At 49.1% G+C, this 22,928-nt stretch overlaps 11 protein-coding genes across 11 annotated transcripts; 6 read left to right on the forward strand and 5 right to left on the reverse strand.

Moving 5' to 3' along the window:
• Positions 1–27: 27 nt before the first annotated feature.
• On the reverse strand, positions 28–1,402 carry BDV37DRAFT_274575 (MFS transporter; the record flags this gene model as incomplete). The annotated part of the gene is made up of 3 exons (XM_032085255.1): positions 28–507; positions 543–1,114; positions 1,192–1,402. The coding sequence occupies 3 exons, from the start codon at positions 1,400–1,402 to the stop codon at positions 28–30; spliced, it is 1,263 nt and encodes a 420-aa protein (XP_031937581.1).
• A 2,769-nt stretch (positions 1,403–4,171) lies between these two features.
• BDV37DRAFT_258164 (dTDP-D-glucose 4,6-dehydratase) lies at positions 4,172–5,672 on the forward strand. Its single transcript, XM_032083011.1, has one exon. The coding sequence runs from the start codon at positions 4,203–4,205 to the stop codon at positions 5,259–5,261; it is 1,059 nt and encodes a 352-aa protein (XP_031937582.1). The 5' UTR covers positions 4,172–4,202; the 3' UTR covers positions 5,262–5,672.
• Positions 5,673–6,016: 344 nt separating this feature from the next.
• Positions 6,017–7,404, forward strand: BDV37DRAFT_258165 (alpha/beta fold hydrolase). The gene is made up of 3 exons (XM_032083012.1): positions 6,017–6,631; positions 6,705–7,058; positions 7,123–7,404. Exons 1-3 carry the CDS (start codon positions 6,266–6,268, stop codon positions 7,294–7,296), a joined length of 894 nt encoding a protein of 297 aa, XP_031937583.1. The 5' UTR covers positions 6,017–6,265; the 3' UTR covers positions 7,297–7,404.
• A 959-nt stretch (positions 7,405–8,363) lies between these two features.
• On the forward strand, positions 8,364–8,825 carry BDV37DRAFT_286768 (cupin domain-containing protein; the record flags this gene model as incomplete). Its single annotated transcript, XM_032087985.1, has 2 exons — positions 8,364–8,372; positions 8,421–8,825. 2 exons carry the CDS (start codon positions 8,364–8,366, stop codon positions 8,823–8,825), a joined length of 414 nt encoding a protein of 137 aa, XP_031937584.1.
• A 1,563-nt stretch (positions 8,826–10,388) lies between these two features.
• Positions 10,389–11,981, forward strand: BDV37DRAFT_258167 (uncharacterized protein). Its single transcript, XM_032083013.1, has 3 exons — positions 10,389–10,735; positions 10,790–11,268; positions 11,328–11,981. Exons 1-3 carry the CDS (start codon positions 10,580–10,582, stop codon positions 11,800–11,802), a joined length of 1,110 nt encoding a protein of 369 aa, XP_031937585.1. The 5' UTR covers positions 10,389–10,579; the 3' UTR covers positions 11,803–11,981.
• A 1,184-nt stretch (positions 11,982–13,165) lies between these two features.
• BDV37DRAFT_286770 (uncharacterized protein) lies at positions 13,166–13,737 on the forward strand (the record flags this gene model as incomplete). Its single annotated transcript, XM_032087986.1, has 2 exons — positions 13,166–13,516; positions 13,576–13,737. The coding sequence occupies 2 exons, from the start codon at positions 13,166–13,168 to the stop codon at positions 13,735–13,737; spliced, it is 513 nt and encodes a 170-aa protein (XP_031937586.1).
• Positions 13,738–14,187: 450 nt separating this feature from the next.
• BDV37DRAFT_297069 (phosphotransferase family protein) lies at positions 14,188–15,143 on the reverse strand (the record flags this gene model as incomplete). Its single annotated transcript, XM_032090248.1, has 3 exons — positions 14,188–14,609; positions 14,664–14,880; positions 14,913–15,143. The coding sequence occupies 3 exons, from the start codon at positions 15,141–15,143 to the stop codon at positions 14,188–14,190; spliced, it is 870 nt and encodes a 289-aa protein (XP_031937587.1).
• A 604-nt stretch (positions 15,144–15,747) lies between these two features.
• Positions 15,748–16,331, forward strand: BDV37DRAFT_258168 (uncharacterized protein). The gene has a single exon (XM_032083014.1). It carries the CDS (start codon positions 15,845–15,847, stop codon positions 16,022–16,024), a length of 180 nt encoding a protein of 59 aa, XP_031937589.1. The 5' UTR covers positions 15,748–15,844; the 3' UTR covers positions 16,025–16,331.
• BDV37DRAFT_297072 (NADAR family protein) lies at positions 15,748–17,274 on the reverse strand. Its single transcript, XM_032090249.1, has one exon. The coding sequence runs from the start codon at positions 17,022–17,024 to the stop codon at positions 16,257–16,259; it is 768 nt and encodes a 255-aa protein (XP_031937588.1). The 5' UTR covers positions 17,025–17,274; the 3' UTR covers positions 15,748–16,256.
• Positions 17,275–19,208, reverse strand: BDV37DRAFT_297076 (phytanoyl-CoA dioxygenase family protein). Its single transcript, XM_032090250.1, has one exon. The coding sequence runs from the start codon at positions 18,740–18,742 to the stop codon at positions 17,525–17,527; it is 1,218 nt and encodes a 405-aa protein (XP_031937590.1). The 5' UTR covers positions 18,743–19,208; the 3' UTR covers positions 17,275–17,524.
• On the reverse strand, positions 19,208–22,363 carry BDV37DRAFT_210546 (uncharacterized protein). Its single transcript, XM_032079999.1, has 3 exons — positions 21,859–22,363; positions 21,254–21,572; positions 19,208–21,197 (listed from the first exon to the last, which is right to left on the reverse strand). The coding sequence occupies exons 1-3, from the start codon at positions 21,963–21,965 to the stop codon at positions 19,674–19,676; spliced, it is 1,950 nt and encodes a 649-aa protein (XP_031937591.1). The 5' UTR covers positions 21,966–22,363; the 3' UTR covers positions 19,208–19,673.
• Positions 22,364–22,928: the final 565 nt, after the last annotated feature.

Raw genomic sequence — 22,928 nt, forward strand, 5'->3', positions numbered from 1 at the left:
ATAACCACTAGTATACGTCCATCAACCTCAAACATCCTCCCTCCCACACCCCCGTGTAAAAACAACCACCAAACCCACTGTAACAAGACCAAACACCCCCATCGAACCAGTCAAAACCACCCACCCAGCCCATTCCCTCATATACGCCGCATAAAGCGGCCCCGCCAGCGTCCCAGCCGCAAAAGCAGCATTACTCAGGCCATACGCCTGCGAAGACGCACCGCAACCTCCCGGATGCAGTCTCTCAGTCGCCCTGCTAATTTCTGTCATGAGGGCAGGCATGGCCATCGCCACCCCGCAGCCAAACAGGAACAGAAAAACACGTAGAAGCACCGAATGCAGGGCCGTATTCTGCTGAACCACGCCCAGAAGCATCATGCTCGGGGTCGCGAGCGCAAAGCCCGAAACAGCCGGCCAGAAGGGACCGACGCGGTCCACGCAGTAGCCGGCAAGGGGCGAGAGAACCATTAGGGGGAGGGAGCTCGACAGGAAGACGAGGGCGATTGGCTGGATGTGTAGTGGAAGAGGTCCTGGAGGTAGACGGGGAGGACGGCCTCGAGGGCTGTCATGAAGGTGTTGAGCATGCACATGCCTATCATGGCGACGAGGAAGCGGGGGGAGCGGAGGAGTAGGAGAATGGTTGGGGGTGAGGATTGCGATTGTCCATCGTGTAGTAGGGGTGATTCTTCGGGCGATGGATTATGTTCGGATGATGGGTTGTGTTTGTATCCGGGTGGTAGGGGCTTGAGGAGCAAGCAGAGGGTTGTCTCAATGATTATGAGTGCGAATGCCGGGGCAAATACGGCCACGTAGCCGGCTATATCGTAGATGAAGCCGCCGATGATGGGCCCGGCGAAGAGCCCGAGACTCAGGCCCAGGTTGGTGAAGCCCAAGGCGCTCCCGATGTGGTTGGTTCCGACGGTGTCGAGGAGGAGGCTGTAGCCGATCGTGAAGATGCTGGAGGTGGAGAGGCCCTGTAGCACCCGGGCTAGAAGAAATAACGGGAGGGAGGTCGTGAGGGCAGTGATGAAAGTGGCGCCGCCTACGATGACTAGGCCGAGTAGGAATGGGCCTTGTCTTGCCTTTGAGTGGTCGCCTATCCAGCCGAAGAGTACTGCAGATTGGGAGAGTTCATGTTAGATGGACTGCGTCAGGTCGTTAAAGATGTGGAGATGGGTCGTTGGTGCATACAAGACCCCAGAAAAATAGAGGCTCCATAGACAGCCAGAAATGCCGAGGCCCAGAGTTGGATATCATTCTCTGGCAAGCTCATTCGCACCTTTAGGGCAAAGGGAAGCACGGGTACAATCAGTCCGTAGAGGAAAATGTCGGTGAAGATAGCAACGGAAACAACCAACGTAACAAAGGCACGCGAGGATCGCCATCCAGTATGAGAGATCATCTTGAACAAGAAGGCTTGTAATACTACGAAGATGATGCCACACGAAAGAATGATAAATCGCCCAGACGGTGACGGGAACGAAGAGAATGCGTGGTTATACGCTAGCGATAGGTTTTACTCGGTGATTTCATTCCAGCCCACGCCAACATGCCGAACAGGCTAATATCTACGCTGCCAATCTATCTAACTAGAAGCAAAATCAACAATTAAGGTCAGATGATCTATCCGCTCCGTTCCATCCAGTAGCTCTTCGTCCTTGGTTGATACATTGCTGCAGCCAATCTCGTCCGTGGTGCTACTCTAGCGTTTCAGGATTGAGCCACCTATACGAGAAGTAAGCTGTAATGGCCGTCGTAGAAGTTAATTAGCTGCAGAGCACAAAATAATTCACTCACCATTTAATGAATTTGAAAAGTTGGCCGTAATCATCTCCACGAGTCTCCGAGAAGGAAAGTAAGACATCCCATTTTTATATCAGTAACATGGTCATCTGTTTGGTAGAGTCTCTCGAAGCTAGGAATAGAGACAGATACCCTTCATTAGCCCCAATGGAGATAACCGAGAGGAGTTACATGTTACTCTATCCCTGCCGCGGGACGAAGGGTGGTGATGAGATGGATCGGCGCCCTGGTAAGCAGGGTTTTTTCAATGTAGCTTATCCAGGGGTTCCTATACGTGGTTCTTGAAGGTTATGATTCCCAATACCTGATTGAAATGTGATCCTGGTCCGCGGTGCGTCAATATGCATTGGGTTATACATTAATGTCATGCTAGCGAAGGAAGCGGCCGAGGTAGGGTAAGAACAAGCAGCAAGCAAAATAACACAACCAACTAGCAGCAAGAACAAAAAGAAAAACATACAACAGGAGGGATTCGCTGGTGGTCACCCACCCAACTACTAACCTCCCGGCGTGTGGCTTAAGTACGGCTGAGCGGACGGGAAGCCCTGTTCTCCACACCCTATGGTCGTATGTGCTAGTTCTGTTTTAGCACAGAATTATATAGACAGCGAGATAGCCAGCCTTTGTCATCGCACGCCGCAAAGCCTAGGGAACGCTATATAGAGGCCCATAAACCATGGCACTACCCGGTTCCTTCTCATCGTGAACGTTCTAAAATGCTCAGGATCATCGACACAGAGGAGCTGATGCGTAATGCGCCGTTCGAGCTCAGTCACGCAGGCAAGGAGGTCCTCGCCACCACCAAGGAAGATTTTATCCCGCATACTTGGGAAGACTTTTAAAACATTATTGGTGAGGAGACTCTCTAGAATATGGTATGAAGCTTGGATGTCGTTAACACTGTCAGCCTGTGGCGATCCATCCCAGCTGAAGCGCACCCGACTTATCTCCGCAATTGCATCTTCTGGACCGAGAGATCCAGGCCACTTTCGGCTCTGTAACAAACTTCCTCGTGAGGAAGCGGCTACACTGGGAAGAGACTGCCAACAATGACCAGATTCGTTTCCCTTCTCGCCATTCAGTTCCCTTCTCTAATCACTCTGATTATCGCATTCTACGCAACGACTTGGCCCTACGCCATAGCGCCGGGCATGGTTCATCTCGTCGTATGGTTAAAGACCGCCTATACCTGTAGATGCGCAAGGTGATCCTACTACAGAGTCCCGGCGGCTAATTGCGGACTTTATTGAGAGAACATTTACAATGGACATGAGCCAATGAGAGTAGGCAGGGAACAACATCGAATGGTTCAAGAACAAGGTAAAGTGGCAGAGTGTGCGTACAGTTGAGCATATACATGTTATTCTGAGGGATGTAGAGGATGAGTTTGTGATAAGGCTGACGGGGCAAGTGCCCGACGACATCGAGTGTAAATCGTATGCACCCCCAGTGGACCGCAGTTAGGGTTTCGTATGTCTGACTCCGGCATGGCTGGTATGCATCGCAACCAAGACATTGTGCTACCTCCACGGAGACCGAAATAAATTGGAATACAAAGCTGAACAATAAGCGCATTAATTAATTGAATATTTTCCGGTTGGGTACTTGTAGTCGTACATATCCTCATACACCAACACGTGAGAAACATGGCGCACTCAAACTTAGATGTACATGCCGCACAAATCTTACGTGATACGATGTGAACCTTGATTCCCAGTAGACCGGCTGGAATTTGGCAGTGTACAGCCTGTCTGGAAGTAAATAAGACTCTCGAACTAAGGTTGTCCCTAAATGTCGCGGTCAATGAGTTACAAGCACCGATACATGTCAGAAAACGTACTAGAGACAACGTAACCCCCTAGGTGATACAGCAGCAAGATCTAGATATCCAGATATCTTGTACAATGAGTGATACAGATTTAGATATCTACTGCGCAACTTAGGATATGCAGACACTTGAATCAACCGATGGACCGCTTGTCTACATGACAGTGCTATTGCATGGAGCGAGTATAAGCTCCACTTGAACTAACTCAAGGTCTGAGATAACGTTCAGGGGTGATGATGTGGATAGACACGAAGCTTATTGCCGAGAGGCAAGCCGCGTGTTGGTTAGATAAAGAGTGGAATTCACCTGAATATTTTGTATACACATTATATAGCTGATCGGAGCTTCAGCACGACAGTATGCATAGTGATTGGGATCCACCTGCGGATGGCATGATGCGTTCGGAGCATACACAACTCAACGGTGTGCCGGTGCTGAAGGATATCATGGTGACTGGGGGTGCCGGCTTCATGTAAGATCAACAATCACCTTCACTGAGGAATTGGTAGCTTCAGAGTTTGACTGACATGCCATTCCATTGTCCAGTGGCGGCTGGTTCATTCGCCATCTGATGCCGGCCTACGGTGACCGTTATGCTGTGACCTGCTTCGATAGTCTCGACTACTGCGCCTCAAGAAATAATTTCAAGGCTGTCGCGCAGTCGGCGACTTTTCATTTTGTCAAAGGAGATATCTGCGCTCCAAAGGATGTAGGAAGTGTGCTCCGCAGCTACCATATTGATTCTATTATCCATTTCGCTGCTAGGTCCCATGTCGACACATCACTCAACGACCCTCTGTCTTTTACGCGAACCAATGTCATAGGTACCCAGGTGCTGCTAGGGATCGCTCGAAAACTAGGCTCGAGTAAACGATTCATCCACGTGTCCACCGATGAGGTATACGGCGAGAACGATACTCAACGCCCTTTGGCCTTCACCAAGGAGCAAAGCCTACACCCCACAAGCCCATACTCAGCCAGCAAGGCCGCGGCCGAGATGATCGTCCAGGCATATCGAAAGTCGTCTCGCATGCCAGCCATTATTGTGCGATGTAATACTGTGTTTGGGCCACATCAATTCCCTGAAAGTAGGTCTCCTCCGACGCTATTACTAGCGAGTGACCCTTTAATCAAAGCCCGATTTAGAGCTTATCCCGCGCTTCATCACTCTCTTGAACCAAAGGAGAAAAATGCCGATCCATGGAGATGGTCACACATCTCGGCATTTCTATGGGCGGGTGATGCTGTAGAGGCGCTCGATGTGATCTTCCACAGGGGGCCTGACGGCGAGACGCACAATATCTCCTCCAACGACCACTTACAGGTTGGAGAGGTGGCGGAGAAAATATTTCGATGCTTCCATCCCGATGGGACCCATGAGCTCGACGACTGGATTGAGTATGTTCTGGATCGCCCGTTCAATGATAGTATGTACTGGACCGACGACTCCAAGCTGCGTGCGTTTGGATGGAAACAGCGGACGAATTTTGACGAGGTACTACAGGTGACTGTCGACTGGTATTGTCGGGAGAGCGAGGGCTTTTGGCCAAATTGTGATGGTTCGGCGAGTACCGTCGCCCTTGATGGCGATATTGTTATTGCTGAAGGCGACCGTATTCGAGCTGTATAAACATATTCATGTGCACCGCCTGGATAATGGAGATAATCGCATTGTTTATATCATTTCGTCAGCTATAAATATCTTGAATACTTGTTATGGTTCCCGTGAAATGAAATTTATGCGGGCGGGGGCATATATGTGTAAAGTCCATATAATATACGCTATGGCATTTCCCAAGAGACTGGTTATTATGGGTCTAGGAAACCAACACATGGCTGGCCGATCTGGGGCGGCTTTGATATAATATATCTTAATATAATAAAACCCCTGCTATCAAGTGGAGGAAGCGTTAGACAAGGCCCATGCTGACTCGCTTTCTGCACCAGCAGCGATCTTGGACCCTGCATACTCAATTCTTTAGCTCAGGACCGTCTCCCATTCATACTGGTGTTTTTCACGCAGCATATGCATATACCCCCTCACCTAGCGATCCGAGATAGAGGAAAAAGGGGCAAGGGCCGCTCACACTCTTTAGTCGTAGTCGTCTGTCCGCCTCACTTTGAAAAATCTGCTGGAAGCAAGGGCACATCACAAGTGGGCCCGGATAAGACCGGCAGATTGGCATTATGAGATCACCAATCTTTAAGACGAATTCGCAACAGAGGGATTTTCGACCGTTTCCGCGAATAGTGGAGACGCCGGGCGTGTCTCGGAAAACGTCCGGCAACAGCAGACATGGTTGACAGCTTCGCCTTTAATTATAAGCTTAGGGCGGTCCACGGGTCAAAGAGCCGGCGCTGATCGAACCAGAAATGGAGCTAATGCCGACACCCGGCGTGCCAACATCAGTCCATACGGTGGTCGATTGGAGATCAATCCCCAAAGGTGGACGAATACGAGAACTTTGTTGGGATTTACGTTTTCAGATGGGAAACCCTGGAGGGGCTATGTGCTGAAGCGATGTGGCATGTGTAATCTCCTTCGGTTTATGATATGAGTCCGGCTTCGCCTAGGAATACGAGCTGAAATCACACACCATCGAGGCACTTCACAATATCAAAAAAATTCTCAGAATGGCGGCGACACAGACCATCCAAGTTCCCCACCTGGGCGGCATCAAGGCCGGCTACGCCCTCTCCAATGACCACTACGACCCGTCAAAGCCGACATGCGTTCTAATCAATTCTATGTGCATGACTGCCTCGCTCTACCATGATCAATTCAATAATAAGGAGCTGACCGATGCGATGAACCTCCTCGCCATCGAGCCCTTGGGCCATGGCGCGACCAGCTGCCCCTCCGAGCATTTTACCTACTGGGATTCGGCCGTCATGGCGTTACAGGTCATGGATCACTTTGGGATCCAGAAGGCGTTCGCCCTGGGAACAAGCCAAGGGGGGTGGATGGTGACCCGGATGGCACTGCTCGCACCCGACAGGGTAAGTTCGAGCTAATGCAGAGCCGAATTTAGTTCCTGCCAAGCCCAATAGGATTAACCTCGCATGTCACTAGATCCTCGGTCTCATGCCCCTGGGCACGTCCATGGATTACGAATCAGCCGATTCTCGGTCCAAGGGGTGCTGGGACCCCGCAGCCAGTCTGACAGCCTTTTATGATAAGTGGACGAGCCCTGGCGCCACGCCTGACTTTGTTGTAGATGATGTTTGGTGTGGGCTGGTAGGAGGCATTGGCTTCGGGGCTGCGGCCACCGCAGAGAAGTCTGCGTTCTGGACCAAAACCCTGAAAGAAGTATACCAAGGTGATGAGGGACGCAAGAAGGTGCGGATGGCACTCAATTGCCTCCTGGAGCGAGACGGACTGTTGCTCCGACTGAGGGATATCAGATGTCCTGTTTACTGGCTACAGGTGAGTGCCAACTCTAGCTCCAATCAGTTCCAGTGTGTGATCTGTGCGTTAACCGATAGATAAGGGCACTGAGGATACACCGTTTGGAACGACAGTTCCTGCGGAGCAAATCAAACTTTTCACTGCTTCCCCAGAGGCCAAGTTGGTCATGATCGAGGGCGGTGCGCACTATCTCAATGCCACGAACCCGAAGGAGGTCAATGGGGCACTCTTGGAAATGGTCACTAAGTATCAGTGAAGTGTCCCTGCGTAGGCCTTGCCGAGAGGTACTGGATTGGCCAGCGTTTCTATAGAAGAGAAGTGCTTGGGAGAATCAAGGACTAGCCATTAGGTGGCGTGTTCCAATATTTAGCCTGTAATAGTTATTATTATTATCAGTTACCGGTTTCTCTATACCCAGTTAATTAAATATTGGATAGCACAGCTCAGTAATATGGTCTAACAGTAAACAAGCTATATATACAATTGATTTCGGTCGATTCTATATTATATAATCTACGCAGCTTTGGTTGTGGTATTTGTGTCTCCTAAACAGGGTTGGGTTAATGTTGCTGGCTAAGCCAAGGTTCCAAGCTCTTTTTTCTATATCATCCAGAAGTGGTAGAAGAAGCCCGCTTGTGTACTTGAACTTCTCACTCAGCCAGAGCCTACCTGGAATTTTAGTGATCTATTCTTTGTACCTGCTGCATCCCAAGCCATACCCCTTTTGGATTCACTTTTACGTGCAGATTTATCAAGTAAGAGATCTTCCCGATCCTCAATGCATCCATGGCTAACAATATAATAGACTCATTCCCGAGAAAATGGCAACTCCAATCCCGAGCAAACTAATTAACCAGCTCAATTGTGGCCATTGTGGTACACATAACATGGCGGGTATATCGACCCGCACCAACTGTGGCAAGCCATTGGGCTAAGCCTTTTTCCATGCCTTTCGGCAGGTGGTTAATATTGTCGCTTCGTATTTGATTCTTGGGTTCAAAAAGAGAGTAACAGATACCACGCGGATGTGCCGGCTACGAACATATAAAGTTCAGTACCATCATCACAAAGTAACAGACAACACACGGATGTGCCGGCTACTAATATATGACGATCATCACAAAGTCAATAGATGGCACGAATGCGTCGGCTACTAACATATGACATTCAGTTACCAATGGTCCATCACAAAGTCAATGGATGGCACGCGGATGCGCCCGGAAAGTTTGCAATAAAGCTTTTGTGTATAGATACCAAGGATCCCCCATCAAGTATATTAATACCATGCTATAATTCTATTGTCTTTTAACAACTTAAATAAAGATGGCTGAGGTCAGTGAATACATGAAAGCACATCCACGCTCATTCTAACCAAGATAGAAACCTTCAAATGCCGTGGAGCTTACTGTTGTTGATACCAACTCGTGCAAGTGGCACGACTTGCCGATTGACTTCATGAAATGCGCCATACAGGTTATACCATTAATCAATGATACGGAGTCGGGCATGGCAATAGTCAAGGCCAGATATCCCCGGGGCGTCTGTGATCCGTGGCATAGCCATCCGTGCGCGCATGGATTGTATGTTCTCGAGGGCACACTGAAGACGCACCAAGGCAACTACGAACCGGGACACTTTGTCGCATTTCCAGAGGGAGGCGTGATGATACATGGAGCCACCGATGAGCAGGATTGTGTGGTCCTCTTTATTACGAATAAGAAGTTTGAGATCCATTTTGCGGGGGACAAGAACGATCCGAAAGCTCCGGTACTGGCCTCTGGTTAGAATGTGAGGTTTAGAGTTTATGTTCAAAAGCTTGATCACCTGTAAAATGGATTCTTTGATATGGCTACTGTAGCTACCGTAGATATATCTCGAAGGTAGCTGAACGAGGAAATGAAAATCAGATATTTCGCCAGAATGAGCCCAGATTAATTCCGGTTCTAGACAACATAAACTCTCGGGCTATTCCCGTCTCAAAGAGATTGCCTCGGGAAAGTCTTCTCAAAAGAATCAACGGTTCTAGCTGCAGCAGTCATACATGTCATATCCACAGTATGTGCAGGTGGCGAGTATAAGTCTACTGTCGGATCAGCGAAATTGAGATGTGTTATTTCAAGGTTATGGTGGAAAATATCGAGGTGAGTTATATTAAACTCTGGCTCAAGAGGCTCAAGTGTTCTCGCAATTGCCTCTGTGTCAAGGGTCTTAGGGTATTTATTGTCAGCTGAGGCAGCGTGTAAGCTTCTGTCCAGTGTTGTTCAGGCCTTGCGCCGACGATATCTGCCGCAAATTGAGTTCTCTTGCCAAACTATGTCACTGGCTGGGGTCTGGGACAATATGTAGCTATACTTATTGGAGGTTGAGAATTATCTTTTTGTTGTCGCTTAGTCTCTATTTTCAGCCCAGATTTCTCTCTGAGTCTTTTTGGCGGACACAAAATAGATGTTGGAGTTCATAGAAAACCGGAATAGAAACTGAGAAGGGTCTTGACTATACTATTTGCGTTCGTTTGCTCTGATAATTTCGTGATTGTTTTTCTTTGTAAATACTGGACTGTGTTATCAAGGTCTTCTTTCAAAAGGCTACTATCATCCCAACCGGCTATATTAGTCTTGAGCGATGCTGTATGTAATGCTGAATATTTACATAGTATCGGGAATAGAGATAAAGAACAGTGGACCGAAGATGATATTATCTTTACTCAGCTTTTTGAAAAACAGAGTGAGTCTTTGATCCCTTTGTATAATTTCCTGGTATCTATTGAGATCGGAGACAGGCAACATAGGCGACATCAGTATTTATCGTGACTGGAGAATCTTCGTTCGAGAGATCCTAAATATCCAGCGAAAGAAGTTCATGTAAATTGTCTGATCCTCCGAGAGTAGATATTCGACATCTTCTTTCGATTGAATACAGAATCTGACAGCTTGCATTATTTTATAACCGAATCATTGTAAACAAGGGCGATATTTCTGCAAAGGGCAATTTTTGGCATTGTTGTGGTCGTAAGTGAACACGGAGAACTTGTTGAGATCTCGCAGGATTAAGCCAGGGTAATAACTAACAGGGCTTGGTGGGTACAGAATAGTGGTAGTACTTTTGACGTCGTGGAAGTTACCCTGTGGAATATTCTTCGTATTTTTCTCTAGGCAGAACCACGTGGATGATCCACCATTCAGTGACTGGCCTGAGGAGGCAAGTGGAGTCGCGGAGCAGCTGCCAAACCCGGTGTAGGCCAACGGTGACCTGACAAACCCTAAAGCTACCAATTCCACAGGTTTGTTGTCCCCAATCCTGGAGTTCTAGAATACTTCCCGGGTCCATGTCGATCCACAAATGCAGGGGATCCACTTCAGCACATGTTTCATTCCATTGCGGAGGACAAGATTTGCTTCCGCGAATGAATGGTTCGACATACGACGCAAGGGGGATTCCCGGGTTTTGCTCATTCGCCTATATTAGACTAAGCATTGCTTCCCTCGCCTTTTGCGAGGGAGTTGCGCGGTATCCGGCTCCATGGTACTGACTTGCACCTCATGGTGAATGATCAGGACGATCTTCAGCAATGGTCGATAGCCACCACGGCCTCCGTCACGGTGCTGGCGTTCGTGACGGTTTGCCTTCGACTGCTTGCACGGTATGAAAGGAAGCAGAAACTATGGTGGGACGACTACATGATCATATTTTCCATGGTGAGTTCTGAAATCTCTGTACAATATCCTCTTAACATCACTGACTGTCGTTAGTTATGGAACCTCGTCGTTGTTGGGTTTATCTACGCCATGATAAAGGAAGGAATGGGTCTTCATGCCAACACGATCCCAACCAGTAACGTCGTCATGGTTGCGAAGTACCTAGTGGTGGCCGAGATTCTTTACGTATTCAACCTCGTCTGGACCAAACTCAGTATCCTGCTCATGTACTACCGCATCTTCCACTTCCCTTACTTCAAGACATGGGCATACATCATCGGCACCTTCGTCATTCTCTGGGTCATCTGCATCACCTTCCTCTTCATCTTCATCTGCGTCCCGGTCGAAAAGCTCTGGTATCCGCAGATCCCCGGCCGCTGCATCAACCAAGTCGGCACATGGATCGCCAACGCCGTGTCAACAATCGCGACCGATATCATCATCCTGCTGCTCCCGATCCCACAAGTCTGGAAGCTCCAACTCCAGCTTTCCGAGAAAATCGCCGTCTCAATCGCATTCGGCCTCGGCTTCTTGTAAGCCCTCCCTCCATCAGCGTTGTCATCCATATCAACCAATCTAACCCTTTCCACAGCGTGGTCTTCGCCTCCGCCTACCGCTTCTCCGTCCTCTTCACCTACTCCGCAGCCGACTCCTCCTACACGCTCGCGCCAACCGTCGGCTGGACCGCCATCGAAATGTCCGCCGGCATCGTCTCCGCCTGCCTCCCAACACTCCGCCCCGCCCTCCGCTTCTTCGCACGCAAGCTAGGCATCCACGGCCGCCTACCCGCCCTATTCCAGAGCACAACGGCCCAAACGACCAAGGCCTCGAATCCCGCGACCGGCCCGGAAGACAGCACCTCCACCATACTCCAGCACCCGAAACGGCACTCGTTCTACCACCTCCCCGACGAGACGGGGGAGCAGGGCACGTCTTTCAGACCGGACTATGTGAAGACGTACACGAATGTCCTGGGGCCGCGGGTAAGTGGGCGGCTGAGTGGCGATGAGATTCCTTTGAATGGTATCCGCGTGGATCGGGAGTTTACGCAGACTAGTAAGCGGTAGGGCTTAGGGTTGGCTGGTTGCGTTGTAGTGTAGTGTGTTGTAATGAATGATAATGTTATGCCGTTTGGTATCTTGTCTTTGTATGCATGTGGTGTGTATGGGGCTGGCTAGCTATCGAGCTACTAGCTATGAACTGCCGTGGTGTGGGCGTACATTGCCTTTGTGTTGCATTGTTGCATGGACAAGTGTATTGTAAGAAGAGAGAAGGATCACACGGCTGGTGAGGTTCCATCAAATTAAGAATACGGATTTCTGCTGACCCTTGCAAAATAGCCAGACTTGCGAAAGAGGGAGAGACAGAAAGACAGAAAGACAGAAAGAAAGTAATACAAAGGAATGTTGATCCATGAGCTTCTAACTCAGTGTGAAATAGCTTTCTCCGCAGTAGGTGCAGAGTATGAGGTATCGCTTGATCTTGCTCATGAGTAACGTTATATTGCTTGCTTGTGTGCCCTTTAGACTTGTCTTGGATGCTTTCATTCTTCGTTAACCAACCGAGGTATAAGCAGGATCTGAGGCAGTTAATGAAATGTTAGCACAGATAGCAACATTCATTTAAAATATACTCAGACAAAAGGACTGTTAACAGATTGGACTGCCACCCTGAGGAATATCTTCATATTGACTCTGCAATGAAGTCTTTGTGTCATCGCGGGGCTTAGATCCATGTCACGGCAGTGGATATCACTCTGCTCACAGGCTACAATGCTGTTACCGTCTGTGTTGATACAAAGCCACTATGTCGGTTAATCTAGCTCAATGCCGATGATTATAGGAGATATGGTCACTATGCACATGTATAATTATGAATCATTGGCAAGTTTTCCGGGTAGGGACACTGTATAGACTGATTGCCAACCAATAACCTAAAGTGCAATTGCACTCTATTCATTGCTGGAGGTTAGAGAAATCAAAGAAGAACTATTTATTGGATGCAAAACAAAAGCTGACGCCTAGGAAAGGCGTGCGTCTTTGACGTATACTGACAGCGAGTGGTCTTCATAGAAGAGCCAAAGTGCATACTATGATTCACCATGGACGTGACTTCTAACGTCCTGATCCATGGAGCGCGTTCCGATTCCGCGATCCATCGCAATACTATTGAGCACATCCATTGCGCTTACTTTGAGTAAAAGAGCCATACATATGTGGCGCTCACATTTATTCCTTCCTCAGATCGTGTTCTCTTTTGTTTCCTTACACATATAAGAAGCTACAGTGGCCATAGTTGAAGATAGCTTTTAGGATAAGAACGAATATACCTAGTTAGCAGAACTACCTTCTGAAGCCTTCAACTTCCAGTGTCTACATCTGTTTATCCCTTTTGCAGTCACCGACGCCGAGACCAGACTAATTCTCCACAATGGCCCCACGCGACATCTTCCTCGTCTCAATACGACGTACTACGAATATACGTGCCCATTTTGCAATTTGGGTTCCCTCAGCAAGCGATCCTGAGAAGGGCAGCTTGATTGAGGTTGACGGTACACCTATGGAGGGCTTCAAGCACCAATTCAGGCGAGGCCATGCCCCGACTCCAATCAGCAAGAAGTACACTATGTGGCCTATTGGCGCGGTAGACTCTGCACACATTTACGACTGGCCGCATGGGTTTACCGCTACTCATGAAGATCCCAGGGGAGATCTAGAGACTACCGCCTGCCAAGTTCCAGCTCCCAGGGCCAGTGAGAATTTTATGGCTCCCGTTAATGATGTAAGTTCTTTTCTTTCACCAATGAGCTGCAAGTGTCACTGATCCATGATTCGATCCAGACCACCAACAAAAGATGTCAAGAGTGGATTATGGAATACGTGAGGCTCCTGGTTGACAAGGGATACATTGATGCGGAGGCGATTGATGTTGTTAATTCTAATCGTGGCCCTCCTACCCATGGTATTGTTCTACGGCCAGTAGCTTCACGGTCTGGGAATTGAGATTGACAAGAATCGCGATAGTTGTTGGGATCCGCAGTTTCGTTTCTTAGGATAATAATTTGGGTATAATGGATTACCAAGCTAAAGAATAGACCGAATATGCGAAACATGATTCATCTGTAACTGAAAGACCATGTAAAGCCAAGCATAGCAATAAGCCTGTCTCTGTAAGCACTTCCTAGTGAGTATATAAGTGAGCTGATCTGCCACGCTACGATAATCTTAGCCTGTTATTTAAGTCTACCAAGTCGAAGAGGCGAGGAATTAGTTGCACCGCTGGATGAAGGTTTTTCGACTACTGGATGGGTTTTGATAATGTCGAGAGGCTATTCGAGGGCTAACAGTGTACTTCTGGAATAACTGTTCTATTGCGATTCAGGTCTTTTAAGAACATTGAACAAAGGCTGCCATGCCACCACATACGCGTAAGTAGGTCCTTCAGAATGTAGATTAAAAATACGAGCCTATTGCGTAGCAATAATAAGCAACAACTTCACAAAGATCCTTTCGAGGCTCCAGGAATTCGGCGACAAAGTCCTCATGCCATTCGTCCCCCTTCATGCAGGCCCAGCAAGCTCTGCAGTATTCCCAGTAATCCGGATACCATCCCGATTGCGCCCAGTCCACAATGACAATCTGAACTGGGTCGAAGGAGGATACGATCATATTCCCCTTGTGCAGATCCGCATGGGTGAATTTGATCTCGCCAGTGTCTGGAAGAAAGCATCGATAAGGATCATCACCTCTCTGGCAGAAGCGTATCGAGGGTAACAAAGCAAACCAGTCGTTGAACTCTTTGACACTGGGGATCGGGCCAGTTTTCGGTTGATTTTCGAAAGTGCGGCCTAGAAGATGCTGCCGATTGATTGATCCTGACCAGTGGTAAATTACTGAATATTAAAAGGGTTTAATACTTTCGGTCCTACCGATGAACGGATCGGAAGGGTCTTGCTTAAGTCGTCGCAGATTCCCCATGATCCTTGACAGCTGATCAGTGATGGCCTTCTTCTGTGTAGTGTCCAAACACACCCGGCACTCCTCAAGTGTTGGTCCTTTGATCAGCTCCATATAAATGAACACAAAGCCTTCATCATCAACCCGCCAGCCAAAGACCTCAGGCACTGGAACATCGTTCTGAAAAACCTTTTTGATCATCCAAGATTCACCGCCTCGACAGTTGTCACATCAACGCTAAATTTGACAATCAGGTTAAGATTCTCAAATCTGACGGGCGTTATTTTATAACGGTTCCGAACATCTGGGGATATCGCTCTCACCTGGTCGGGTGTTGGGAGGTGGCGATTTGGGGTCTTGAAGAATGAGCTATCGGTAAAGTCAATCTCCTTTTTCGTGCTATCGGGCAGCTCCAAGGATATCAGCTGGTCGCCAAGTCTATATGTAATCATGTCGAGTCCTCGATAGCAGGGGAGTTAACCTTGGTTGTGATGATCGGCAAAGCGGTTAAGTCTGGCGGTGGTAGTAAATTTATACAAATTCGCTGAAATGGCTGCCTTTATCTCTTCAGATAGAGACGATTCTTTTCTACGTACTCGAAAGAAGAGTATTCTTAGACCTTTGAAGTATTAGATGTAAAGAATCAAGCAACTACTTCGAGTCTCAATATGAAAGAGAGTCAAAGCTTAGCATAAAGAGCTTTATGATATTTATATAGAGATATTTTCTTTATATAGGTAGTCAAAATCCACCGACTTCTTCCTCGATTGAGCAATGAAATTGGTAGGAGGACCGTTAATTGTTGCAGTCCTGGTGCATACCCAACACCACCTTGGCTCGAAGCGCCAAAGCACCAATGCGAAGCTATGTCAGTTGAGTCCAGCCTTGTTCAGCTCTTACAAAGTACAACCCTATCTTTTTTTAACACTGTTCGTTCATCCTCCAACCAATATATCCTTCCATACCTCAGACAATTCCTTCTCTCCCTTGGTCGATTTTCTTTATAACTACCTCTTGTTTCGATATAGTCGTATGATAAAATGCGTCTACTAAACACTCTACCATTCAACTGGTGGAATTTACGCCGGACCGTATCCCCAGATATGCAATCCTGTCCCACGCCTGGGAAGAGCATGAGGTTCTTTTCACAGATATGCAACATCACACCGAACAAAGAAATTCCTCATGGCCAAAGGTCCAAGGAGCATTTGGGCAAGCGCGGTCCTATGGGCTTGACTATATCTGGATTGACCCCTGCTGCATCGTCAAGAGCAGCAGTGCGGAGCTATCTGAGGGGATCATGAAGCAATCAGACGATCAGCGTGTTAGATAAGAAGTTCGACGCCGTTCAGGTTTCCCTGATCTCCCGCGGCCTGCTACCAGATATGCTACCAATGGGACAAAAAGCCCAACTGGACGATCTCATTGTGTCTGTCTTTAGCAGCAAAGGATGCCATAGGATCCGGTCCCGGTCATTACTCGCTATACATCTCCATAGACGAACAATAACAGTAAATTCCATAACCAGCTTACTCCTCCCAAGAACCATTTCCATACAAAACAACCTACGAACTCAACCTCACAACCCTCGCCGCCTCATCATGACACCTCCCCAACCGATTCTTCCCTTTCCAATTCGCCTCATCCTGAATCTCAGCCGAATCCCACCTCAACCCAACCCCCCAAACACGATCCCTGACACTCCCCTCCACAAACTTCCGTCCTGCACTCGCAAGATACACCTCCCTCAGCGCCGAATCCACCTCCGCCCTCGCCACACACCCAGCCGTAACGATCACCTCGCTGGCATATTCCCAAACATCCTCGCGAAACCCCTCCGCAGCGCGCCCCAACGCCTTCTGCACCCTCGGCTGTGTCGTCCTCAACACGCTCGCAACCGTCGACTCCCAAATCGCCCTCTCCCGGTGGCACTCCAGCGCTGGCTCAGAGATACCCACCGCCACGGCCCTCACAGCCTCGAACTCCTCATCACAGATATCAACACCCGAATCTAACCCAGGAATCTCTTCGAATAACCACCCCTTCATCGCCATCATCCACTGCTCGCCGCAGCTGAATGACCATGAGCGGATGAGTCGTGTGACGGCCGCGTTTGGCGACGGGTGCGGGATGCCCAGAGCGTCTAGGTCTGGTAGACACAGGGTCAGGGCTCTGTGGCCTGGGAAGCGCGGCGTGCTGGGGTGCCAGTTTGAGAGGGGGCCGCCGTGGAAGAAGATGTGGGTTGGGGTTGTGGCTATGTGGGGGTTTCTTTTTAAGGGGTCTTTTTGTTGGTCATGTTCGGTGGGTTTTGTTCTGAGATCTTTGCGTGGCATTCTGTTGGTGGTGTGGTGGTGTAGTGGTGTAATTGTAGTTTTGGGATGGGTGCTTGCTGGTGTTTGTAGCTCTGGGTGTTGGATTAGGGTTTTATGGCGACTCTTGAGTTCTGGGCTGATGACCCAGGTAAGTAGTGTAGAGTTCGTATGAAGATGCGAGTCATCGGGTTGGTGTTGTTGATCGGTTCGTATTTGTGGGACTGGTGACTCATGAGGTGATGTTCACTACTCCTTGATTCAGGCTGTGTTACTATACAAGACACAGCTTTGTAGATCTCGGTGTATATGTATCCATTTGGATGCGAGGTACTATGCATATTGATATAGCATGTTCAGATACTCCACAGCATTCCAGACTAGACCAGGATGATTTTCAAAACACGGTATAATTTCCGTGAATTCTGTACACAATATACATCGCATCATAATGACTATCGCTAAAGCAAAACAACCTCACAACAGCCCAATACACTATTCACCCGCGCACCAAGTTCAAGATATTAAGCACAAGAATCCGCCTTCATCCTCCTCAATTCCTCGACCGCCCTCTCTGTCCCCCACCCCTCCCGCAACCCCCTGATAATAATCTCCTGCTCACTCTCGGGCGCCATACCATTCGGTGCCGGCGGCCTCCTATCCAGATTAGTAGGAAACGGATACCCATCCGCAACGGCGCGGACGAAATTCTCCACCCCAGCATCCAACCTGCCACCAGCGTCCTGGAACGTCTTCAAAAGCGCGTCCCAGCACTTCTCCACCAGCGGCACGGTATCAATACTCTCCATGGCCTTGCCCAGCCCACTACTAATCTGCAGCAAGTTGGCCTTACGATGAAACCCGCCATCGGGACCGGGCTCCGTCTCATTGGCGCCGGCGGCATGGAACACAGCCGGGTTGAAGAACAGGCCGTCCCCGAAGGCCAACGGCAGCGAGACATAGTTGTCCTGGAAGAAGGCGCGGAAGTCGTCGCGGCGCCAGGCCAGATAGCCCGGCTCGTAGGTCTGGCTAAAGGGCAGGAAGCGGGTGGGCCCGCTCTGCAGCGGCATGTCGCTGTGGGCGACGGCGCCCTGCAGCGTCAGATGCTGGCTGGCCAGCTGGATGTTGCGCGGGAAGGCGGCGCAGGTGTGCAGGTCCTGGAAGCCGAGGTGGTAGTCGCGGTGGCTGTCCTGGGCGGCGCCGCCGGGCTTGACGACGTTGACTTGCGCGGTGACGCGGTAGGCCGGGCCCAGCCAGGTTTCGCTGACCAGCCGCAGCCACGGGTTGGAGTAGTAGGTGATGAAGGAGGAGGGGTCCTCGAGTGCGTGCTTGCTGAAGGAGTTCCAGATGCGGTCGTTTTTGCCACTGGCGGCGAAGTGGTCGCCTTTCGTGGTTGCGGTAGCGCGTTCGCGCGTGATGATGCTGTTGAAGGCTGCGTTGGTGCTGTCCAGGGTGGAGGCGTAGTGCGCTGGGTCGTACATGCCTTTGAGCACGAGGATGCCTGGCCCCGTGCTCAGGATGTGGTACCATTCGTCTTGGAGCGTAGTGGTGAGGGAGGTGTTGTGCAGGTCCAGGGCTCGGGCATCGTAGATGGGGATGTTGTGGTCTACGGAGGCTGCCAGTGGGTAGGTGGTGTGGTCGGTGGTTTGGGAGCAGATTTTCTTGAAGTCCTCTAGGTTGGGGGTTTCGGGCTGGAATAACCGGCTGGGGACGGTTTTGTGGGATCCGTTTGGGACGGTCATGGTGGTTTTACGGTGGGTGGTAGAGTAGGTTGAGAGAAAAAGTGGAATGGGTGAGATCCTTCGGTTCACGATGGACTGGTTTATATAATTGGGGATGGGAGTACAATTCCGAAAACGAAGGCTCTGGCTGACTCTGGCCTGAATTTCCGAAACCCCAGATGTTGAGGGAGGCAATGTGGGGAGCAGCTTCGTCGGGCGAGGTTCTGACTGCCTCGACTCTATACCTTGCGTCCACTAGTGCTCCACCAGAGCCAATCATCTCTATATCGTTAGTATGAAGAATCTGGAGAAATACACGAACAACAAGGCGCCCCCAGGTGCAGCCTCAGGCATGCGGGACGGAAACCAATCTCCGGATGACTAACACATTAATACCTGGGGAACTTGTTCAAATTCATGGAGAACTATATCGAAGGAAGACTGTCGATCCATGGAATTCGCACTGGTAGAAAACAATATGTACTTCGTCATGCATTCCCATCATCATCATAGAAGTATTAATACACATGTACAATTAATCCCTCCATGACACCCCCACAAGCCACAGAATGACAGAGTAGAGAAGATTACAGCCGGCCAAAGGCGCTTTCTTCCCCCCAGAGCAGAAGATCCATCAGAATATGCCACCGTCGATCAAGCAGAACAGCACAAACAGAGGGGGGGCAAATGGTGTAAGTAAAGTCACGCAGAAAAGACAAATCCGAGCACCCTGGCAAAGATGAACAATGAAGAAGACTGTGCTATATCTCTCCAAGCAATGTTATATTCAAAGGAAGCCCATCCCGTGCAAATCTATTAATGACCCGAATTTTCGCCCGAAAAGTCAAACAATCTTGCAAGATGAGAGGAACGGAGAAGAAGAAAGGTAAGAAAAGAAGTGGAAACAGGATAAAATGCAGGATATTCGCTCATAGTTCGACAATTTATTACTTCATGCATTCATCATGACAATCCCGACATCAGGATTCAGTGCCCCATCGGTCGATGCCAACTGGCTGACTTGGTTGGACTCACTGAGAATCAGACGGTTCTCCGAAAGGGTCTCCACGAGTGTGTTCGGTCGTCCAGCGACGGTGAAGAGCGCTTTCAGCAGCACATCCTGATTTTGGCTCCCGTCCGCCGTCGGGGCCGTCTGATGTCTCGTGTGGGTTAAAAGCGTCCGAACGAGGGACCGGATCTGTCCATCGGTCGAGGAATCTTCGAGGACATCGAGGCCGTCAATAATGCAGACGAGGACGGGCGGGGCCAGGTACAACAGCATGTCGATGAGCGATAGCACCTCTTTCCAGCTCGTCATCGTGCCATTTAATGGGCTGAAGCGTTCTGTATTGAGATTGCAAGCGGCGTGGCCTTCCAAGACCGGAGGCAGGTAATCGATCAATTGTCGAATAAGGCTATAGGCGAGCGATATCAGACCTTGTTCAAACAAGGTCATCCCACTTCGTTCTTCAGTGGGGAGGGAGCAAAAATGGGAGATGACTGGCAACTTCGCCTTGCGAGCGAAAGTGGCGTAACAGGCCGAGACGAGGGCGACCGGACTGGGAAAGGCAGTGGATGGGGAGCCACCGATGGCGAGGACTTGGGAATGAACATTAGTTGCCCACTGCTGCAAGGATTCCACCACACTGTCCTCGGCGATCACATCGACATCGGAATCAAGGTCGGTCACTTGGTCATCGTTCCGGAAAAAGTCCTGAAGGTGTTTAGAGGCGAGCTGCAACTCTACCCGAGTATATTTATGTTTAGGTCCTGATGACCATTTGAATCTGGACGTTTCTTGTGACGTTATCAATGTCAGTTCCGACGCCAGGTCTGTCCCGAGGTCACCACCCTGCATACCTATGTCCTGTGCGACCGTCGTCGTTAAGCAGGCGATACCACTGTTTTGCTGGGTGACGGAGCGGAGTCGCTTGCTGGTCAAGTCGAGCATCTGCAGGAGAAGTAGGTGGCTTTCGGACCTTAGCTGGAGTCGCTCTGCCGCATCGTGCTGAATTTCCCATATCAATTGACGGGTCATGGCGGTCTGGGCGATAATCCGACGGTCCCACTTTTGTAGACCGACTTGGCTCAATCTCGTCTCCTCCCACAGGTAGAGGTCGCTGCTCTGCATGATCTTCCGCTTCTTTTCATACTTCGGGTCGTCCATATCCATGCCATCGACCAGTCCGCCAATGATGTGTATGGCGCTGCTTCGGATGCTCCAAATAAGGTACCGAAAGTTCAAGTATACATCTTGGTGCAGGCACTGTAGAAGACGACACTTGGACCTTCTTACATACCAGTCCATCAACTCCCCCAGAAAGAAGAACGTCAAAGAATAAAATTTCGCAATGGAAGTGATTGAATCCGTGGGGAAAGCTAGGCCATCACTTCCCGGTGGGAGGCAAATCGATTGGTTGACTTTCACTAGTGCCCGGATGACGCCTTCCATGATTCTAGGATAGTTTGCCGACGCCTGCCAAGCCTGTTTAGTATGCGGTTTGAGCTCGACGGCAAGTCGCAAAGGCTCACCTTGATGATCGATTGCAGGACACCATAGAAGAGGGATCGGTAGGACTCATTCTTGGGAAGGGTCATCAACAATACTGCGTGGGGATCTATCGTTTCCACAAAAGTGTCGCAGAGCGTCATCGAACGGCTAAATACTTGCTGTCTCGGGTGAGACAGCCACCGGGTCTGCACGTTGCGTACCACCGCCTGCACATCGTGAGAAGTTTGCGGCCGTTCCTGAAATTCGACGTGATCGGCGAGGGGAAGATTTTCTTGAAATCTCTTCCAGGACTGGGCCAATTCGTTGTACTCCACGTCGAGTATCCCAATTACCGGATGTCTGCGTCGGAATTAGCCATATATAACGGTCCATGGGTAACGATCGACGGTGGACGGAAGTGATCCAATCAGCTGGGCTTTGATGTGAAAAAACAAGAGGGGATCGGGCGAGAAGGTATGTGTGCGCCGATCATTGAATTCTATATTTCAAAATGGAAAACGAAGAAAGGAGGCGGGGAATGAGGGGGAACAACGGGAACAGCGAGGAGAGAAAAACGGGCTGCAAGATAGAAAAAAAACAAAATAAAATAGATAGAAAATTTGTAGAAAAGTGGTAAAGGCCTTACGGTGAAAGAGGTCTTTTCTCGAATCGTTTCCTCCAGATTGTGGCGGCGAGCTGATCATCCTCAGCAGTTGGAGGGGCTGCTGGGACGAGGGATGGTTGAGGCGGCATTCTGCAGCGCTTGAAGTCAAAGCGTCGACGCTCCCTGTTCAAGGCCGGAAGCACAGGAGAGCGATTGTCTTGCCAACTGAGTCGATGCGGTCATGTCAGGGGGTGGAGGATTAAGAGCGATAAAACTAAAAGGAAAAAAGAAAGGAAACGTCCAGGCAAATGCACGGTTTGACCATCCAGCGAGAGTACGATGTGTGCTTGATTTCAGGGGTGGTATGATGTTCGTTGGGTTGATGTCAGTGACGGTGTTGATATGGCGATGATTTGGCTTTTGTCGGCTTTTGCTTTTCGTCCTCTTTTTCTCTTTGTCCACAGGTTACCGGTTCATCGCCATGTTGCGGGCATAGTTGAGATGAGAGCAACGGGTGGGCCCGCTTAAAAGACACGACCTATTCCTTTTTCCTCTTTGAAGACCGAGGGAGAAGTTGAGGGGATAAATGAAATGAGGGGGAAGGAGGAGGACAAGGGCATCACCAGAAGGAATCGATAGAATTAAAGAGGGAGAGGAGGAACAGGGAAAAGGAAAGAGAGCGAGCGCGAGAGAAAAGAGCGAGTCAGCCCAAGGAAGTCAAGTCAGTACTGCTTGTACTTAGAATGCGAAGTGAATTAACATCGTGATTTTTTTTTCCCTTTTGTTCCTTCTTACTTCTTCCCACACACACACCCACAGACACACCCACCCAACACACCCACAAAATGGTACTGTAAAAATAATAGGAAAGAAATTTCTTTTCTTTTCTTTTCTTTTTACCCTGTTTTTCTGCGTATCTCCTTTTTATTATTACTTCAATCTTACCTAGTTTTTTACCTTCCAATTTTTAAGTTTGTTTTTGATGAGCTTTTGATTTCTTTTACTGTTCCACTTTTGAATTTTTTTTTTTTTTTTTTTTTTTTTTTTTTTTTTTTTTTTTTTTTTTTTTTTTTTTTTTTTTTTTTTTTTTTTTTTTTTTTTTTTTTTTTTTT

This window comes from Aspergillus pseudonomiae (genome assembly GCF_009193645.1).
Source record: "Aspergillus pseudonomiae strain CBS 119388 unplaced genomic scaffold BDV37scaffold_81, whole genome shotgun sequence".
NCBI lineage: Eukaryota > Fungi > Ascomycota > Eurotiomycetes > Eurotiales > Aspergillaceae > Aspergillus > Aspergillus pseudonomiae.

Coding starts and splice junctions, on each gene's coding strand:
- BDV37DRAFT_210546 (XM_032079999.1), bottom strand. CDS start 21,965: ATGCCGCCTCAACCATCCCTCGTCCCAGCAGCCCCTCCAACTGCTGAG. Junction 21,573..21,858: donor GAGAAAAGACCTCTTTCACC/GTAAGGCCTTTA, acceptor ATTCCGACGCAG/ACATCCGGTAATTGGGATAC. Junction 21,198..21,253: donor TCCTGCAATCGATCATCAAG/GTGAGCCTTTGC, acceptor CAGGCTTGGCAG/GCGTCGGCAAACTATCCTAG.
- BDV37DRAFT_258167 (XM_032083013.1), top strand. CDS start 10,580: ATGGTGAATGATCAGGACGATCTTCAGCAATGGTCGATAGCCACCACG. Junction 10,736..10,789: donor ACATGATCATATTTTCCATG/GTGAGTTCTGAA, acceptor GACTGTCGTTAG/TTATGGAACCTCGTCGTTGT. Junction 11,269..11,327: donor GCATTCGGCCTCGGCTTCTT/GTAAGCCCTCCC, acceptor CCCTTTCCACAG/CGTGGTCTTCGCCTCCGCCT.
- BDV37DRAFT_258165 (XM_032083012.1), top strand. CDS start 6,266: ATGGCGGCGACACAGACCATCCAAGTTCCCCACCTGGGCGGCATCAAG. Junction 6,632..6,704: donor CACTGCTCGCACCCGACAGG/GTAAGTTCGAGC, acceptor GCATGTCACTAG/ATCCTCGGTCTCATGCCCCT. Junction 7,059..7,122: donor GTCCTGTTTACTGGCTACAG/GTGAGTGCCAAC, acceptor CCGATAGATAAG/GGCACTGAGGATACACCGTT.
- BDV37DRAFT_258164 (XM_032083011.1), top strand. CDS start 4,203: ATGCCGGCCTACGGTGACCGTTATGCTGTGACCTGCTTCGATAGTCTC.
- BDV37DRAFT_258168 (XM_032083014.1), top strand. CDS start 15,845: ATGCAACATCACACCGAACAAAGAAATTCCTCATGGCCAAAGGTCCAA.
- BDV37DRAFT_297076 (XM_032090250.1), bottom strand. CDS start 18,742: ATGACCGTCCCAAACGGATCCCACAAAACCGTCCCCAGCCGGTTATTC.
- BDV37DRAFT_297072 (XM_032090249.1), bottom strand. CDS start 17,024: ATGCCACGCAAAGATCTCAGAACAAAACCCACCGAACATGACCAACAA.